The sequence below is a fragment of the Myiozetetes cayanensis genome, unplaced genomic scaffold (genome assembly GCF_022539395.1).
Source record: "Myiozetetes cayanensis isolate MyiCay16 unplaced genomic scaffold, myiCay2020 scf2-11, whole genome shotgun sequence".
In the NCBI taxonomy this organism is placed as follows: Eukaryota; Metazoa; Chordata; class Aves; order Passeriformes; family Tyrannidae; genus Myiozetetes; species Myiozetetes cayanensis.
In genome coordinates, this window is record NW_026087411.1 from 29237959 (window position 1) to 29257250 (window position 19292).

At 45.8% G+C, this 19292-nt stretch overlaps 1 protein-coding gene across 3 annotated transcripts in view; it reads right to left on the reverse strand.

Moving 5' to 3' along the window:
- Positions 1–9121: 9121 nt before the first annotated feature.
- The window catches only part of DAAM2 (dishevelled associated activator of morphogenesis 2), a 201005-nt gene continuing 190834 nt past the window's right edge, over positions 9122–19292 (reverse strand). For all 3 annotated transcript variants that reach the window (XM_050314848.1, XM_050314849.1, XM_050314847.1), the window contains 2 exons: positions 17251–17421; positions 9122–15284 (listed from right to left, as the gene is read on the reverse strand). In XM_050314848.1, coding sequence (XP_050170805.1) covers positions 15069–15284; positions 17251–17421 — 387 coding nt within the window. In that variant the 3' untranslated portion in view covers positions 9122–15068. The remainder of the gene's footprint in view (positions 15285–17250; positions 17422–19292) is intronic.

The following is a 19292-nucleotide window of genomic DNA, read 5'->3' on the forward strand; positions in this document are numbered from 1 at the left end:
ATCCTCCCATCCCTGCAGCCTGGTAGGAGAAGATACCAGAAAGGCTGAGGTTTCGCTGGGAATCCCCAGGCCCTGCAAGGAATTCAAATACTACAACTCTCTCTGAACAAACACACAAAACTATCACAGTCTTACCCAGAAATGCTCTTGCCAAGGGCTATAGGAAAAAGGACAATGCAAGTTTGCCATCTTAAGACAGAAAGAGCAAAACCTCTTCAAGCATCCCATCTGCATGTGGCACCAGGATGCTACATGATGCTTTTTCCAAGCCACAGATGCTGACTTCAAGCCCACTTGCTTCAAAGACCCTGGCAGAGCTGACTCATACTTCCATGATTAGGCACAGTCTAGCCTTCCCTTTGGCTTTGAGGAGGCAACCAGAAGCAATACTGCCAACTCCTAATGCACCCAAGGTGGGTGCTCCCTGATCCAATTTCCTTATGAACAGTCTTGTCATCTCACCACTGTCTTGTCCCAGCAACAGCAGCAGCAATGCACAGCAGGAGCAGAGCAAAGTGAGTAGCCATAAACCTGGGTGATTTTGTCACCATTTGTTTCATCTTGCAGACTGAGGTGCATCTCCAAGTCCCTACATCAGAGGAAGGCCACGGTGGTAAGGTCTTGCTTGGACCGGGAGTTTTTTAGAAGAGCTCCCCTTGCTGACTCAGGGCAACAGAGTTACCAGCAGCTTATGCAACAGATGCCATGTCAGAGCTGCTGGAGCCGAGCAGTGAAAACAGGCTCTTGCTTTGGTAAAACGTCTTTAATGGGATTTTCCAGCCAGCAAGCACGCTTTGAGGGACACACCCAGGACATTCAGCCATCAGCAATACAACTGCATGCAGAAGTCTCTTGGCCAGCCAGACTGGGAGGGGTATTTAAACACAAGTTTCTTGCCTTCGTCTTTATAGCCTGCTATTTCCCTCTCAGCTCACTGAGGATGCCTCAGAGCACATCCCTCTGGGATGTCCCAGATGCAGCAGAGGTACAGCCAGCAACAGCCCATCACCAGTAAACCATAGCTTTTGCAAACGTGTGCCAGAGAACTTTAGCTGAACCCCAGCAGCTGGAGGGGTTTTCATTTCCACTTCTCTAAGGCTGGTACTTCAAGGTGTTTTTCTTTCTTTCTAATCAACGCACATGGCCAGCTCTAGAGGGGGCTGAACGAGGAGAGGGAGGCAGTGCAGCCACTGTATCTGTACAAAGTACTTCCACATGCAAGTGAAACAAGGCTCGACTCGCTCGGTGCGTGTTTTGCAGTGCGGTTACGGGCTGTCGTTCCGCCTCCACAAAGCTGTTATTTATTTACTTAAAGACTTGCATTCCACGGAAAAAGATGCCCCAAGATAGCACTGTGTTTCTAAAATTAAACCCAGCTGGATGGAGTGGGGAGCAAGCAAGTGAGCACTCCTGTGCTCCCAACCAGCAGCGGGAATGGGTCCCCATGTCCTGGACTCCCCCACCCTCACTGAGCTGCAGTAGAGCCTGGCAAAATGCCTCCTGTGTCCTCAGTCATGAGTGGAGGCAGCTCTCCATGAAAACAGGCTCAGACCAAGTGCCTTACTCAACAGCAGGAGTGCCACTGCTTCCCATGGCAGGGGATCAGGGCTCTGCAAAAGCCTGCATGCTGCTGCAGGACAGCGGACATCCCTGACACAGGTTTGAGTGTGGTCAGAAGTCCTTTAACAGAATTTGTGAGGACAGACTGCATTCTTGAGGCTCATCTCCTATCTAATCCAGCCAAGATTTACTAGTTTATGTGTCACTGGTAGCATCTTTCTCACACTAAAGCTCATTTAGCCCTCACTGTTGTAACCTAAGTTAAGAAACCTGTTTTCACAAAAACCATTTATAGAGGAGAAGGAGAACACCCAAGTGTTCCTCCAACCTCACATGGCACCAGCAAGAAATCCACCCCAGACACACCCTTGGCACCTGTTCCCCTGTCTGACACACATGCACAGGGGCCACCCCTACTTAAGCAAGTGGCTCCACTCAGAAACAAGTGCATCAGCTTGTCAGAGCAGCTGGTGCCAGAGCTGCTGCTCAGGGGTTTTACCAGGGCCTAGATTTAGCCTCATCCCTCAGACAAAATGTCTCCTCACACACACAGCTGAAGGACTGGTTGGACACTGTGAAGCCCCCTCCATCCATCGGGTTTGGGAGTGCCTTAGAGGCTCTTGGGAAACAAAGCTGCGGGGATGGCAGAGGTGGCTCTGCTGGGGCCGTGGGGAGGAAGGTGGGGTTCAGCCTCAAACCTCGCTGCTCTGCACAAATGTGGGACAAGGTAAGACAGCAAAGAAGTCTGAGCCAGAGCCAGAGCCAGAGCCAGAACCAACAGTGGAAGAAATAGGGATGATGGCTGATTAGGATGGCTGGACAACAGGAAAAATGGTGAAAACTTTGTTGAGGTCAGGGGTGCCTGTGCAGCTGCTGCCCCCAGGTGCATGTGCCAGCTCCCCCGTGGCTTGAGGACCATGCCCTCTCCTGAGCCCAGGCAGGAGCTGCTGCTCCTTCAGCTGTGAGCAGAGACAGTCCCTGGCATCACATGAAGCTTGTTTCAAGCAAGGCAGGAAGAAGAGGACAGTCCCATCACTACAGGCCTGAACTATGACCCAAGAGGACCTGACCACAGGGATGTGGGCCAAACCAACATGTCATGCTTGGTAGGTCATTCAAATTATTGTTTGCAGATGGGGACACTAATGTGACATTCCCATTGCTCTGTTCACTCAGAAGGGAGCACCTGGAGACACATCTTCAAGCCTGAGTGCTCCTCATGCCTGATGTGCATCTGCAGAAAGTGGTGTTTGCTACCAGATTGACAAGGCTGCTTTTAGCAAATGTGGCTTTTTCCCCTTGGTTTCTCCCAAGTGTTCACAGAATATGCTGAGTTGCAAGGGACCCACAAGGATCATCGAGTCCAGCTCTTAGCCCTGCATAGGACCATCCCCAAGAGTCACACCATGTGCCTGAGAGCATTGTCCAAAAGATTCTTGAACTCTGTCAGGCTTGGTGCTGTTACCACTGCCCTGGGGAGCCTGTTCCAGAGCCCAACCACGCTCTGGGTGAAGAACATCCAACCTAAACCTCCCCTGACACAACTTCAGGCTACTATCTTGGGTCCTGTCACTGGTCACCACAGAGAAGAGATCTTTGCCTACCCCTCTTTTTCCCCTCATAAGGAAGTTGAAGACTGCAATGTTAGAGAAAAATTTCACCTCCCTGCCTCCCAAGGGAACACTTCCACATGTACTGGTGATAGCCCAGATCCTGTTCTAGTGACTGTGAGAGATGCAGACATTCAGGGTGTCAAAGCTCATTGCAGAGCTGAGGGAAAGGGTGAGTAGGAGTAAGAAGGGAAGCAAGCTGGCCACCACTCCTGTGAGAAGCTCTCAGGAAAGAGCTTGTCCCTCATCAGAACTCAGCTATTTCTGTGACTATGTTCTTTTTCCCATAATTATACTGGTTCTGCTTTGCGTAGCACTAAGTCAGGTCCACTGATCCTTGTCCAAACTCCTGCTGCCTTCCTGTTTGTATTAGGGCGCCAGCATGGGTTAAAAATTAGAGAGTAAGATTGACTCAGTATCTGATTTATCCCCTTCCTCTTCCCATCTCAATTTGGGATATGCTGGTCAGCATCCCCCAAGGAGAGGATTAATCAGGAACAGACAGAGAATTGGCAGCTGCCTGACAAGGACAAGATCACAGCTATAGGACAAGCTGCAATTTGGAATCTCTTTCTTTGACCCTGGTAGAAGTCCAAGACACTCTTGCTGATGCATGCCAGCACTGACACCCCAGGAGTTGGCAAAAGATGAGTACTCCCAAAGCCACAGCTAGCTCTGGTCCCAATGTCACATTGCCTCAGTGCTGGAGCTGCTTTTGCGGTGAAAGGCTGACCATCCCTGTGACTCCAGAGGCAGCTGCAGCTCTCCAGCTGCAGAAGGGACCTCCTCTCCACTTACAGAGAAGCTTTCATTTCAGGGACCAAAGCAAGGGAATATGTTACTGCCATTCTAAAAGGGTAACACAACATCTTTAACATCTGCTCCCTGGATGAATGAGAGCTGCACCACAAGGAGAATGACAGGAACGTAGAACAGCTGTCTGCCTGCCAGCTGCTGTCCCCTTAGAGTGGTGCCTGCGTGAGACACCAGGCTGAGTGCAGAGCAAAAGCGCTTGTACCATGGACAGTCCTCTGCCAGGGGCTTCACTTGGAGCCTGAGGTGCCCAAGCTCCTGCAGCTGTTAATGCCACAGAGAAAGGGTGGCAGATCCACAAGGTGGGCAAGCAAAGGATAATGGCAACAGAAAGGACTTGTGAGGACACAAGAGGGAGATGAACTGGGCTCAGATGTTGAAGGGAACCAGGAGCAGAAGCAAGGGTTACTTTACAACAGAGTGGGGCATGGCTCTGAAGAGTTATTTTCCTGCTTGGGAGCCCAAAATGAAGGAAAAGCCTGGATTGGACAACCCTGGGCAAAATCTGCTCTCGGGGGTTAATCAGCTTCTTCTACAAAGCAAGAAGAGATCCAGACTTGCTTAGGGTACAGACACAGGAAACTCTTGCCCAGTTATAATACCCTGTGAGTTCAAGGGTAGGCAAGCACTAGGCTGATTCCTACTTTTGCCCCTGAAAACACCTGGTTACTATGCAGCAGCTAAAATGACAGTTCCCATCACACCCAAAGGCCTTCGCATCCAAACAAGCAGCCAGCCAGGCACATCCTGCATCACAGGAACACATTAGCAAAGAGATGCTTTAGAACACCATTTCTTATCTCTGGAATCCAGTGATCACCTAACATTCTTGAGGTGGTGGGGAATCCATCTTTGTTTCTTTACAGTATTGCACAAGGCCATAATCAAATTAAAAATATCTTCATCTTTAAGTTGTTGGACATTCATTTTCCTCCTTTTTTTTTTTTATTCCTTCTGTGAGCAATGCAGCATGCAAAAGCTTTTGATCTTTTTTTTTCATTCCTCAGTCACTTCCACAGACCACCTTTTGATACCTTTACAGACCACTGGCTTTCCAGGAACCACAAATTGCAAAACACTGGCAGAGTATGGTAAGTAGAGCATGAGCTTTGGATTTACAACAGGCAAGTTCTCAGATGGTCTCTCATTGGGCATCCAAACCAATTCTTACAATACTCCTGATATTTTAGAGGAGGATGAAACATGAACTTTGCCCCTGCAGACCTGCTGGCAAGGGAGATCCTTTACTTACAAGTAGACAAGTAGCAAGTCCCTATTTTCCACATCCCTCAGGCAGAACAATCCATTTTATCAAGAAATATGACAATGACAGTTCTCCCCCCACCAATCTTTTAAAACCTCTGCAAGGAACGTGGAGAGAAGGGAGCCCTCCTCCCTCCTCTCTGCAGGGACAGGCAGCAACATCACACAGTTCACAGCACACTCACCTCCCTGTCTGCCCCACAGGAACGGGTGTCCAGGGCTGACGTCAGCCCTGCAGCCTCTGCATGACTGCTTGTGCTTTCCCTGGTTAGCAGATGCCTCAGTCATTGGTGGAACTGCTCTGAGTAGCCCTTCCATGAAGGGAGAGGATGACAAAGGTCTTGCTACAACACAACAGACCAAACCACTACTAATCATGGTGTTTCCACCAACAAAAGCCTTTTTCTACATCTCACACTGTGCAATAAATTATGGAAGTCTTTTCTCCATTCCCCCCTCCCATTTTCTCATTATTTATTTTTTTTAGCCCATGTGGTTAGAGACAGGTTCTACTTTCATGAGCACTGCAAGGAATTGGCTCAACACCACTGTGCTCCACATCTAAAATAAGGTAGGCAAGAAGCAATTCCTGGATTCCCATGTTAAACTATTCACAGTGTTTCAGACCCCTCTGGACCCCCAGGGCTCAATGCTGTCATGGTAGGAAAGATGCAGCAGCTCAATCAAGGCAAGCCTCCATCTCACTGCAAACCCTCCAACTCACACAAAGATTCTCTGAGATCAAGTGGAAAGAAATGTTGGCTTGGAAAGCGAGAGAGGCAGCAGCACAACCAGAAAGAAAGAAAAAGAAGTCTACTAGTATCTACCTGATATGGTATCTCCAGGAGGAGACTGGTATGCAGGGCATAAAGAGCATATGATACAAGGCATACAAGAGCAAATGATTTGTATCTAGCCAAGCATTTCTAAGCTCCAGCCCTGCAGTGATGTACAACAGCCCCAGTCAACAGAGCAGGCAACACCTGACCTGCAGGAGACACTGCAGAGACTGAATGAGACTGGACACTGGGGTGCCCTGTTTCCACCTACTAGGGGACACATCTGGCATCCCTTTCCTTATCCCACATGCAGTGGGAAATGCCAGGAACCTTTCCATCCCAGAACTGGCTTCCTTAGGCCATGCACTGGGAGCTGTCAACCACAGCCCCCATGTCACCCCCACCTAGTGCCCAGCCCAGAGGCAGTAAATGAGCTGGAATTCCTCAATACAGTTGTGTCATTTTTCATGCTTTGATCATGGCTGTAAAGGCTTTTTTTTAGCAGACAATCTCTCCTTGCTCATTAAGCATGGGAAGGAAGAGGTGAGCTCAGCTTTGGGAGAAGAGACAAACACTTGTCATTAAAAAGCAAAGATTAACCCTTCAGAAGAATTGTATTTCCTTTCAAAGACACTTTACTTTTTCTAAAAAAAAAATCCAAATTAGAAACACACCTTGCCAAAAAACAAACAGAAAGATTAAACCAGGTACTCCCAAGTGATGACCTACCCTGGTTTATTCCTCCTCTGCTTCATTCCCTCATCCAGGCACATAAGAGCATGACATTTTGCTTTCTTAATCTATCTTTACATCACTATCTCATATGAAAGTTGAGTCTGCCACGCTGATGCTCCTACAGACCAGCATATCTCCAAAAATGAATAAAAAGCAACATTGCAGCAGTTATATGGCTTCACAAGCTGACTTGCTCATGCTCATCTCCCCTAAGCAATCTGTAGTGAGCTTGGGGTGGGGAGAATTAGGAAAGAACTGGGTGGAAAAAAAAAAAAAAAAAAGAGAAAAAGGGACCAAAAAAATGCAAAAAGGAAAAAAAAAAGGGGGGGCAAAAATGGAAAAAAAGGACCTTACCTCCTGATGAGTCTGACCAAAGTAGAGATAAATAGAAACTATGACTGAGAGAAAACAGCAAGAAACCCATTAGCTACAGAAATATTAAAAAACCAAAATCTATCACAACAGTGTTAAAACCCAAAACTTTTGGCCTTTGAGAGGGGAAAAAAAGAAAAAAGCTTCAATTATTTTATTTCCTAGAGGTAGAAGTCTAGGGCCAAGGAGTTTTCTCCCAGAGATCTCCATGTCTGCTCTGGCAAAGATAAAAGCCACCTTTGTTCAAACAGAAGCCAAAGGTTAAGGAAAAGGAAAACCAATGAATAATAGATTCTCAGCAAGAGCAGAGAGCTTGCCTTACACTCCTCTTCACTCTAAGTCATTCAGGGCAGCTAAACCCCAACACAAGTTGTGCTCAGAAAAAGCCATGAGGCACTTACCTTGCTTCTGTGCAGTGACAGCAAGGACAGGGAGGTCCATGATCATGGGAAAGATGTCAACCAGAAGGACTGAAGGAGGCTTCTATGCTGGACCCATGCTGCAGGGCAGAACACCAGCTCCTCACTGTGTGCTCCAATTCCACCCAAAATATTGAAGAAAAGTCTTCTTGTTAGAATTCAGGCAGTATGTCTCTGTTGTTCAAAGCAGGCAGAATTCAAATGCCACTGGGTTTTACCTCTAACAAGAGAAAAAGCAATGGTTTGACCTCTCTACCAAACACCAGCTGCTAGAGAAGAGAATCCAGGGAAGTCCCTGCAGTTTAATCCTGCCTCTGCCACTCACACAGCGCAGATGTTACAGAAACATCCCTAGATGCCTTTGCCCTTCCATCTGTAAAGCAAGAATCTCAGAGTCAGAAGTTTAGCAAAGTGTGAACCAAACTGATCAAAACAGAGAAGCTGAAAGCCCTTTTAACAAATAAAACCCAAGAACTTTCCCACAGACCACTGAGATTCCCATCTGCTTACTGCTTGTTGATCCTCAGCCTGTGCAAGCAATTACCCCCTGATTACTTTTGCTCATTTCCACAGTTTTTCCCACCTGAGAGCCAGAACCAACAGCTGGGGCTTTGTCTGGGGTCCTGTGCGCTGCAGGAATGTGCTGTACAGCCAGCAAGGCTCCCACTGGAAGCATGAACTTCTCAGGGGCTCATGGTCAAAGCCTTGCCCTTTGATGGGCTGAAGATAAGCATGAAATGTTGTGGCTTAAGGATGACTTTTGTCAGCAGCCTATTTCCATTACGAGAAAAGAGGAGATCCCTGTGTAAACAAAACAGCTGCACACATTGCCTCCATGATGAGAACAAGGTTCTGCCCCTGAGCTCCAAGGAATTCCTCAGCACATCTCTCACTTCAGCTACAAATTAGCTCTAGCCCTTGTGTGCATCTTGCTTGCCCTGCTGTCCTGTGCCTAATTTCCCTCCAGTCCCTCACCCTGCTTTTCTGAAGTGTTCTCTCCTGATGTTGGCTTTCCTGGCTTCTTTTCAGCTGGCCTTATTTAACTCCTTCCTTTGCAGCAATCCTCTCTTGTCGACTCTTTCTCTGAGTCAATGCTCTTGCTGTCAGGATATTGCTCAGTTTCATAAGGGAGCTTAGGGCCAGCAGTGCCGCCCTGCACTCCCTTCCTCATTTGGACCACTTATGTCCAGACACAGATTATGAACCCTTACAGAGCAGAACCATCTTCTTTTTCCTTTTTAAGTGAACTCCTATGTTGTTCTGAAAGAGGAGTGAGACAGAGCTTTATTCACAGTCTGTTTAAGAGGGCCCTTGGGTTTGGTAACCCGGTGGCTTCATCATCAGCTCTTCATCATTGCATGTTGTGGGGAAGATGTGCTTGTGTTTCACTATGTTACTTTTTTCTCACCAGCTCTTCAGTGACTGTGTCACCTAAAGAACAGCACGCTCTTGACCAAAGAGAAAGACCCACACTTAAACAAAAAAGTGCACTCAGACTGCAACTCACCTTTAAGACTTTCCAGCAAAATACACAGAAAAGGAAACCACAAAGAAATTTACGGAGACACAGTGGGGGCAATATATCTTTAATTTTTTTGCTTTTGTTTTTTTTTAGTATTACAGTATATTCTTATAAAAAGATACAGATAAAAAGGACACTACAGGATTTGTACATTTAATTCACTTATAGTCTTAAACTGACTAAGAATGAGGATATGCCAAGGCATTACAGCAGCACACAACCTCCCACTTCAGTAAGCAGCACTGTACTTTCTAGCTGGGTGGGCAGGGGCACCTTCCAAAGACACCTGCGAGTTTCAAGCTGAGCAGGCTTGCAGGGGAGCGGAACAACTGAAGGTGGGGATGGTTTGGAAGGGAGGTGTTGAGCACAGAGCAACTCAGGTACCGAACAATCCCTTACAATTCTAAAAACTTTGAAGAATTTTAAACAGCTTGTCACAGAGGCTTTTCTAAATCACTTGGGTTAGAGCTCCTAGAGGTGGAAGCTGAAAGGACCAAGCCTTTCATGAGCTGTGGAGAACATCTTGTAAATAGACAAAACTGTCTAAAGGAAAGTTTTAATCCAGATCCTACTTTGAATTATGCTGGTGTAAAACCAGAGCATCTTGAACTGGTTACAATGGATCTATTCTACACTACCCCCATAACAGAAAAATGGTTTAGAAGCATCCAGACTCTTTCATGAAATGAGGTGCCAAAACATTATGCTAGAGTCATGGCATCCTTCTCAGCAGGCACAGTGAGCAAAATCTGGCCAACTTCAGGGAATACTGCTCATCCAAACTACTACTTAGAGTAGTAGATAGCTCTTTTATACATTTTTTATATATATATATATATATATAAAATTTTTTTTTCAGTTGGCCAAATTGTGTTACCCAGGTTGTCCCTTCTACCTTTATAACAGAAACTAGGGTGGCCAATGGAGACTACCTGCAGGCAACCACAAATCTATGTCAAGTGCAGAAGCCAAGGAGCAATGGCCAAACACCTGGAGATTGCTGGAGACTCCATGAAAACCAACCTGCAGAAAGACTTTTTTTTTTTTACCCTGGATAATCTGGGAAGGTGGAGTGGAGGAGGAAAAAGGGGAAGTAGAGGAAATCCTTATTCTTTGGCCATGAAAACAGGAAGGAATATTAGCTCTGAGGAAGGAAAACTATCCCAATTTGTTTCACAAGTGTGCTAACTCTGGTGAGAAGTTACAGGGCACTAATCACTTTTGGCCATCTATCCAATCCTCTCTGGCATTATGGACAGAATTTGCATGGAACGGTGAAGTTGGAGTGAGAAACTGTGCACCTTAACTCTTCTCAATCTTCTCACCGTGATTCATGATTAAAAATAAACAGCTTTTGTAGAAAGTGTTCTAAATTACCCAACCTCCATCAGCTCACCACATGCTTTAAAATACGTGCTTTCCCAGAACCAGGATCACCAGGGGCAAAGTCACTATGACAAAAGCAAAAGAGAAGTTTTTTTATCTTCCCTCCCTTCCCACTCCAAGGCTGCTCACATGCATCCCCTTGCTGAGCTCAGCCTCAGCGGTGCAGCAGCCCAGTCAGCTGTCACTAGCTGGTGTAATGCCCTGGCACGGTCTCAATAGTCCTTGCTGTAATGCAGTGTATACATATAAACATAGCAAACTAAAATAAGGCAAAATAAATAGAGGTGTCAGATTTACAGGTTCCCCTTAGAGATTCCTAAAACCTTTTTTTAAAAAAATCATTTAACCCCCAAACAAACAAACAAACAAACCCCAAAACAACCAACCCAGAAACGAAACTGCATATATCATGTACATCATCTACTGTACAACAGATCTCTTTTCCCCTCATGGAAACTCCTGATACAAGCTTCTCCCATGCAACCCAGCTCAGAGTGTGAGCTTTCCTAAAGAAGAGGAAAGATTCAGCCAGTGGGGCTGATCATTATGGAAACACTTGCCCCATGGTCTCCCACCAGGATCCCTCGTGATTCCTTTCCCTTCCTCAGACATTTTGAACATATTCCAAAAAATTTTTCTGAAGGATATCCAGGTAGTTTCCGTAGTGAGGAAGTCTCTCAGCCCTGAACACTAGTCCTACTTCTCCTTTCATAGGGAACTAGTTCCCGGACAATAGCTGTGCTGCAGAGCCTGGAAAGGCCTTGCTGCCCTGAAGTCACTTTACCTTGTAAGCATTTCTAGAGACTTACCATCGACTGAGTAGAGTGACTCAGATCAAAGCAAATGGGGTGGGGGGAGTCTTCTTCAGTCTTTTCTGGAATCATCCTAATGCAACCTACTTAGCCACAATGCAGAGACACAGAGGTAAGTGAGTGAGCACTGGACCTCTAGGGACAGAGTCTGGATAGTTAAAAAGTACCTCCTCTTCTAGGTGTGAGGAACTTCACCATAAAGCTAGCAACCATTACATTTCTGAAGGAAGCAGAACAAGCCCTTGATTTTCCCCATCTTTCTCACATCTCCTCCTCCTCCTCCTCTACTTACTTCTAAAACCAAAGTGACTTTTCTTAGACATGCTGGTGCTAGGCACAGGTGCAAGGACAACAGCAGACCCTAGCTGTTCACCAGCTCTCAGTGTGATGTTAGACCTTGGACTGCTTGCTATACCTGCTCAGAGTAAGATCTTCCTTTATCCTTCAGCACTCAGCAGCTCTACCACAACTGCTGAAGAACAGAATATCAGATGTACTCACAGGACCCAAGAGATGAGAACCAAGATAAACTTGGCTTCAGCAAGAATCTGACACAAGGCCCTACAGCAGAGCCAAATTTTTCCTTATCTTCTGCATAGGCAGCCTCATCTCATACAGTAATTAATGGGCCTCTCTGCTTGTCACCACTTCTACGAAATCAGTGCTTGCCTCAGTGTGAAACTGAGCTTTTCCAAAACCTTATTTATGAACTTTCACCACGGAGTCAAGAGCCAGGGGGACTGTCCACCACACTGAACAAAGCTTTCAGCCACCACCACAGATTCAAAACAGGAGTCTGGGGCACTGGAGTGCTGGAGTTTTGCTGATGAATCAGGGGCATGACTTCGAGCTTTCTGTCCATCCCTGTAAGTATACCATGGCTGATTTACAGGAATTGCACAATCTTTCATTATTTATGTATGAGTCAAAGAGGTGGCAAAACTATAGCAGCTTTCTTGGACTCTAAGTGTCGCTGGAGCGCTGCCGCGTACCATCATACAAGGATCTCTTTAGATCAGGGTTGAACTGTACACAAAGGGACAGAGGGGCATATCACTCTCTCTGCTTTTGCTACATCTGTGGCCTGGCAAAGTGACTTCAGTTTCAAAAAGCACAGCACAAGCCTGGTTCGACAAATACAGGGCGGGGGAAATGCTGTATTTATATTCAAAGTGTTTGCCCTGAGGTGTTTCTTCTCTGACAGCACTGCCAGGCTGACAGTCTGCCTTATCAAACAAGTACCTGGGGAGCAAGCAAGCAGCTGCACTTGCACAGAGCTATGAGTCACATCGTCTTGCACCAGGGCTGACCTTGGCACCACACCTGAATTTCTGGGTGAGTCCTAAACCCAGGGAGAACAAAGAGGGGGGGAAAAAAAACCCTACAACGTTCTAATCCCTAAAAGCATAATCTTTGGAATTCAGGATTATCCAAATCTAAACTCAACTGTATACCAATTTGGCACATATTACCACCTCTCATATGGCTTATATGGCATAGGTTACATGGCGTGCTTTAAAACAAGACAAACAAAGGGGCTGGGATATATAGCATGTCTACCTCAGGGAGCAGCAAGGAGCTTGTTAATATAATTTACAAGAGACATTTCTAAAAATCCACTTTGTAATTTAAAATAAAAATGCTTAAAAAAAGTGAGAGTTTTTCTTAAACTTTCAAAAACCTTTATGAAATACAGTCTTTCTTCTACAAGGTGCTTGTGTCCACTGCAATAGGCATTGCTGTTAATAGCTAATCCCAGAAGGGGAGTGGGATAGTAAGGGAGGAGAATGCATCCAGCTCTTGTAAGATACCAGCTCTTTACGATGAGTATTATACAGAGGCGCGGCAGTCTGGAATGTCGTAAATAGGGAAGTTCTGGGGTGGGAGACTCAAAATTCAGTAAACAATGAAACATTAGAGTTTAACAATTCTGAATTTTTTGCTTCTTTCCATAGTTTACATAATTATTTAGCTTTCAAAGTGTTCAAAAAACCAACACAGTTTGCTTCTCCAATATCGTAGTGTATAATACTGATCAGGCAGCGTGCATTGCAGAGGAAGTTCTGTTCCGCAGACTCAGGGCAGAGCCTGAGGTTAAGTGACATTCAGAGAAAAATCAAACCAAATTATTAAAGTGACAAATAGAGCTTTTTTCCACTTCCCTGGGATTCCTTGACATTTTGTGCTGTTGACTAATGATGCATAGTTTGTAGATGGTGGGTCTCTCTTCTGAAATGATCTCTCTTTCTTCCTATCTAGGAGGAAAAGTCCATCACCATTCTTTCTTTTCCTCTTTTCCTTCTCCAGGGAAGATAATAAAAAAAGAAGACAAGATGAAAAACAAAAAAGTAAAAAGAAGTACAAAAAAGCGCCCATGATAGCCCACACAGTCCAATCCCTTTCTTAGAGCCATGAAAACACACAGAATTCAGGCCTCTTCTTCGGTTCTTTGCTTTTCTGCTGTGTGCTTCATACATGAAGCTTACGTACAAATTTATTTTTTTCCTCATGAACTAACCCATCTCTAAAGCCTGCTTGGCTTACACAATTCTGGGTCCCCCTGAAAAAACTTTCAGCTTTAATTATGGGCCTATCCTTTGGTTCATTCCAAGTGATCTCTTCAAAACGAAAAAGTCCATGGGCTCCCAGGTTCAACTTTGACACCACTCATATCTTACTGAGTTAAGTGATTCCCCTCGGTAGGAGTGGGGCACGTACAGTGAAGGTCAGCCTGTTAGACAGAAAGACCAGTTCATGCCAACAGCAATCACAGCTAGCATCAAGTGGAAAAGAAATCTCATTTCTTGCAGGCAGTGACCCTGTTTGCTTTTGCATGAGACTACGGATGATACAAAGGAGCTCCCGATTTCCGTTGGGATACACTAAGAAATCTTGCACAAACAGGTAAGAAATTTTCCACTGATTCACTCTCAGCCTCCAGCAATGACGACAGGCTCCACAGTCATCTACTTGTAATCCCAGCCTGACAGTGGCTTAGTTTTCTAAAGAAAAGCCAGAGCTTCTTTCTGAGGAGATGCATTTCATAGCTTCAAGACTCAACCACCAAGAAATTCCAGAAAATTCCTTCTAGAAAAGCAGAATCCAAAACACTTCCACAAATTATGCTATGTTGATCCTGATTCTTGAATTTCAATTTGTTCCAGAATCTGAAGACTTCCTTCTAAGCATCACTTTGGACAGTGTAGGCCACACAAAAATACTATACAGGACATGAGCTCAAAAGAACTTTTCAGGTGCTAATCAATGGCTTATAAAATCCAATTCTAGAAGGGAATTGGGAACTTTAAGAACCACATCTCAACAAACCCCTGAAGGCCAGTCTATATCCTGAAGAAGTGACAGGTGTTTACAGAGCTGTTCTGAAATTAGTCTTCCTTGTTATCAGCAAGTTGGAGATCATGACTATTTTTTACTTTGGCACACAGAAAATTATCTTGTTCCATCTGTTAGGCCCTCTGCAAGGCCCAAGTACTTTCTGTCATCACCATGAGGCCTTTGATGACACAACAAACTCCTAGAAGCAAATCTGTCAGCTCTGCATGGCCCAGTCACAGGCGCTGCTGGCTCCAAAGAGGCACTTTTATAATGGTTCAAATTAGGAGCACAGAAGAGGGATGAGAGGAAAGCTGATCATGGAAAGGTAACGACTCTAGCCACAGTCCAAAGAAATCCTTTGGGGGCAGCTGTCAGCCAGGCGCCATCACACACATTCATCTTCCTTGTTTTGCACTTTTTCATCACCTTCTTTTGGTTGATTATTTTTCTTCCTCTTGTAGTTAATAATTTAGCTTTGTCACCACCCGCTCCCGGCTTGTCTCTAAGCCTTGGTTGCCCGAACGCTTGCGGTTACGCTTGAGCTTGGATAAGTCTTTGTCAAAGACTTCACCCGACCTTAATGCTGATACCAGGTCATCAAACTCCCCACCCTCTTCAGAGATGCTTCCAGCTTTAGCTTTCTTTTGTCGCCTCTCTTTTTCCCTCTGTTCTTTTAGCTGTGGAGAAAGACACAGAGCTTTAGGATTAGCTAGTCAAGATGCCAGATCGCTAGATACACTACCAAGAAGCAGCTAAAATGTATCAGCACAGATCAGAGAAAAAAGAAAGCAGGAGCTTGTGTGTAAGGCCATCACCTGGTGCCAAGAGCAACAGGAGACAATGTTGGAGTTCTCTTTTGCAGAAGGCAAGCAGAAGGTAGGAGAGATGAGGAATGAGTAGCACTGTATGTCTGCCTCACAAAGCACCATCACCCTGCTGCAAAGAGGACACATGGAATCTATCTATGCTGATGATGATTTGCACTAATTTTACAGTACAATAGTGTCAGTAAAGTAGCTGTGCCAAAAGACCATCTACAGGTGATGCTGGCACAGGTAATTACCCAGCTTCTGGGACCTGGCTTGCAGAGACCTTAGTGTGGCAGCACCTACCATGCTGACTGCACCTAACCTAGTGAGTCTGAAATGAGTTGGGATGTGTCTGTACAAAACATAGTCACTAGCAGAATCACAAACAACTTTGCACTTGGGGCATAGCTAGCTATATTGACATGCAGAAAGGCTGAAGTCCTGCAAATGGAGGAAAAGAAGAAAGGAAAAATCCTAGAAAGCTACAAGCTAAATATACCAGAGAGTGAAAATTGTCTGAGATACCACATTATTAATAGAAACCCTATGCACCAAACAGCTCATGTTTGGATGGAGGCAGCGTGTTGCACTGCTGGGAAGATGAAGACACATTGCCTCGACTCTGGAAAGAGAAACTGATTATAAACACAAAGAGCAATGAAACAGAACTGCTGATTTTACAAATCATTGGATAGGTCCACCTGTCAATGTGATGCCCTTGGTCTCCCGAGGGTAGCTCCAAAGAGCTCAGCTATCCCTTCTGCACTGCTCAGCTTCAAAATCAGTAGAAATGCCAAGGGCTGGTCGTGACTGTCAGGAAGCAGATTGCTTGCTCTGCACACCAGCTCCACGTTGCAGGAAAACTCCTTCCATAAGCAAACTGCAGCCTCTCTCATGGTGTATTAGCTTATGAAACCACCCTAGTTCTTTAGCAGTGGGCTTCTGCAATTTCCAGGCTGACTGAGAGGAAACTTGAGCCTAAGTCCTGGAATTTTATCCTTGTGTGTAACAGTAAGGCTGCTGGTATCCTGGTGTTTTACCTCCCTCCTCTTCTAAAAGGCACAAACTGGTGCTTTTGCCACAGGAAACATTTAAATCAGCAACTCCCCACAGCGAGGCCTGGGGCCATGGTGGCAGCCATGGTTACAGGGCTGGTGGGGGGGAAGGAGGCAGGGGACTGCTGAGCTTCTCAGGCATCCCAGAGGCTGAGGTTAGAGGGGCAGGCTGGTTCACATGAACCCCTGGGGACACACACGTCTGTCCCTCAGCAGCAAAATCCATGATGCGCAAAAGCTCCCTTGCCACATCAAAGCTGGATGCAGCCCCAGTAATCAAGGCATTGAGGCTGCCAGAGAGAACTACTGCCAGTGTGGGCTGCAGCAGGTGCCAGGACATTTGCTGTGTCACTGTATACTGTCAGATGACAGGCACACAGCAGATGATGATGGAGTCTGACTGGAAGCTGACCAGTTTGGCAGGAGTAAGGGAAATCTGGCTTCACTTTCAGCCCAAAAGCAGAATACTCTGGCATGGGGCAGGGGCAACACCATCCTGCAAAGTGCAAAGGCAGAACTACCTGGGCTAGATTTGGTATCTGAATACAAAAGAGGGTAATTTAGGAGCCAAACAGTATGTCCTTGAGAGTTGACAAGAGAGACAGCAGGAAAAATGTAATCATTTGAAAAGAGAACTATGCCAAAGAGAGGTAGTAGGGAGACGAACATAAAATAGTGACAGTGATGGAGCATGAGCATTGTAATTGGCTCTCTCAACCTTTCCCTCAAGACATGAAAAGGTGATGGAAGGAAACACATTCCTATGCCCAGATCCTCACCATGGCCTCCATGCGTGCCCTGCGCTCCTCCTCTTCCTTTTTCTTCCTCATATTCTCCAGATCTTGCTTGGCCTCTGCAAATGACTGTAAGAAAGTGTCGAAGATGCCAAAAAATTCATCTGGCTGCATCTTGCCCTCGCTCTCTCCAAAATGCTTCAGTGCCTTGGCATACTGTCAAGGGGGCAGAAAACAAAAGAGCAAGAATTAGGCAGGCAGTCTGGTGAAGACAGCAAGGATAGCTTATGAGTAACCACACATGCAATTCAGTACCCTCTGAACATTCATGTGGTGAGAGCAGAAACTACCCCCAGCAACAGAAGTGCTTCTCCTTAAGGCAGGTGCCTCTATCCCTGAAGAATCTACTCTTCTGGATATCCTTTGGGAGTCATGGGGCAATGGTGCTGGAGAGCACTAACTATCCACTTATACAAAAAAACCCCATGTTTATTGCTTGAGGGTAATAGAGTAAAACCAGAGGACAGCTGTCTGGCCACACCTCAGCTGCAGCTGTGGGACAGCCACGGCATGGAAGACAGTGAGCTAAGTGGGTAAACAAGTAGTTTTAGTCCATACTTTCCCCTTCCACCTTCCTTCAAATCCACTTTTAAAGTGTTTTGAGTTAAAGGGTTTTTTTGCAATAAAGTTACAGTCTGTCCTCTCAGAAACCTTTTGCCATGTCATCCATCTCTCTGGAGACCTCAGAGTCAGGGTGTTACCCGGGAGAGAGGAGACTATAGACAGACAAGGCATGAGAGAGGGGCAAGGAAAGCAGCCAGGGCTCCCGGGCAGACTTAAAAGACAGTGAATACATCACAAGTGGTTTTTATTTTAAAAGGCAAATGTTGAGGCTGCAGGATGCATTTGGAGGCAGCCAACTGGCAGGACTTCAGTCACAGGGCAGTCCTGATTGGGATAAATTCACAGCAACCCCTGGTTCTTGGGCATCAGTCCTGCAGTAGCTGTACTCTCTTCTTTGCACACTCACACTTAGAAGCATGCCTTGTTACTCACTGAAATGCACTCAAATCCATGCACATACAGTCTGTCAACAGCGTGTACACACACGTCCACTAAGTGCTTCATAAGGACACACATCCAAAAGATATAACACTGTCCAGCTGCCTTCACTCACACACCTCCGTATTGCAACGGGCGGCACCAGAAATGCATTCCTGATGGTATTTGTGCCCTGATGCACGGCTGTCCTACCTTGCACTTTGGCATGCCACCACTGAGCAGCAGAGCATCCTTGCAGACCTCAACGTTTACCAAAACAAACCCAGACTCTCCCAGGCTATAGTCTGCCGTCAAACTCTCTCAAGGTCATACTAACACAGCCTAGTTTCCCTTTCCTTATGGGGGTGCTCTCGCAAAATGAAAGACAGTAAGAACCGTTCACGCTCCAATACCAAGCACAAAATGAGTTTGGAAGCAGGTCTTATAAACCTCTCTGGCCCTGTACCAGATAAAGCATAAACAATGTCTCCCATTCAACTGCAGGGGGAAGAAATCTCCAAGGAAAGCAAGCTTCCTTCTGGCACAGCCTGAGAGATTCAGCATCTCTCCTTTTCTGCTTTCCCTGCCAGGCCCACAAAGCAGTTTGAAGCAACAGCTTCTTTTTTTCTTTAAAAAGGCTGTGTTCTCAGCCAGAAATAAACAAAGAAACCCAAAGTATCTGGAAAAAAAAGTGTTGGAAGAAATGCAAGTTGCCTTGAGCTACCAAACATGGCAGAAGTTGAAGAAAACTCTACATGGAAACAGCAACAGATTACTTCTCTGTTTAACTCCCTCTCTCTGAAACCTCTGAAGGCACACACACAAGTATGCACACCTACACCCTCTCCCCACCTCTCTCTGTAATTTTATCTATATATTACGTACACACAGGCTGTTTGAATACAGGAAAGTGCAGCAGCCTCACAGTAACCCACCCTGAAACAGTACCAGCTCTTCGTCAGAGAGAATACAGGCTGTAAATACCAGAGAGGGAGATAAAGCATCTCCACGTGCTCTACTTTTTTGTCTTGCTTGGTCCAGTGTGA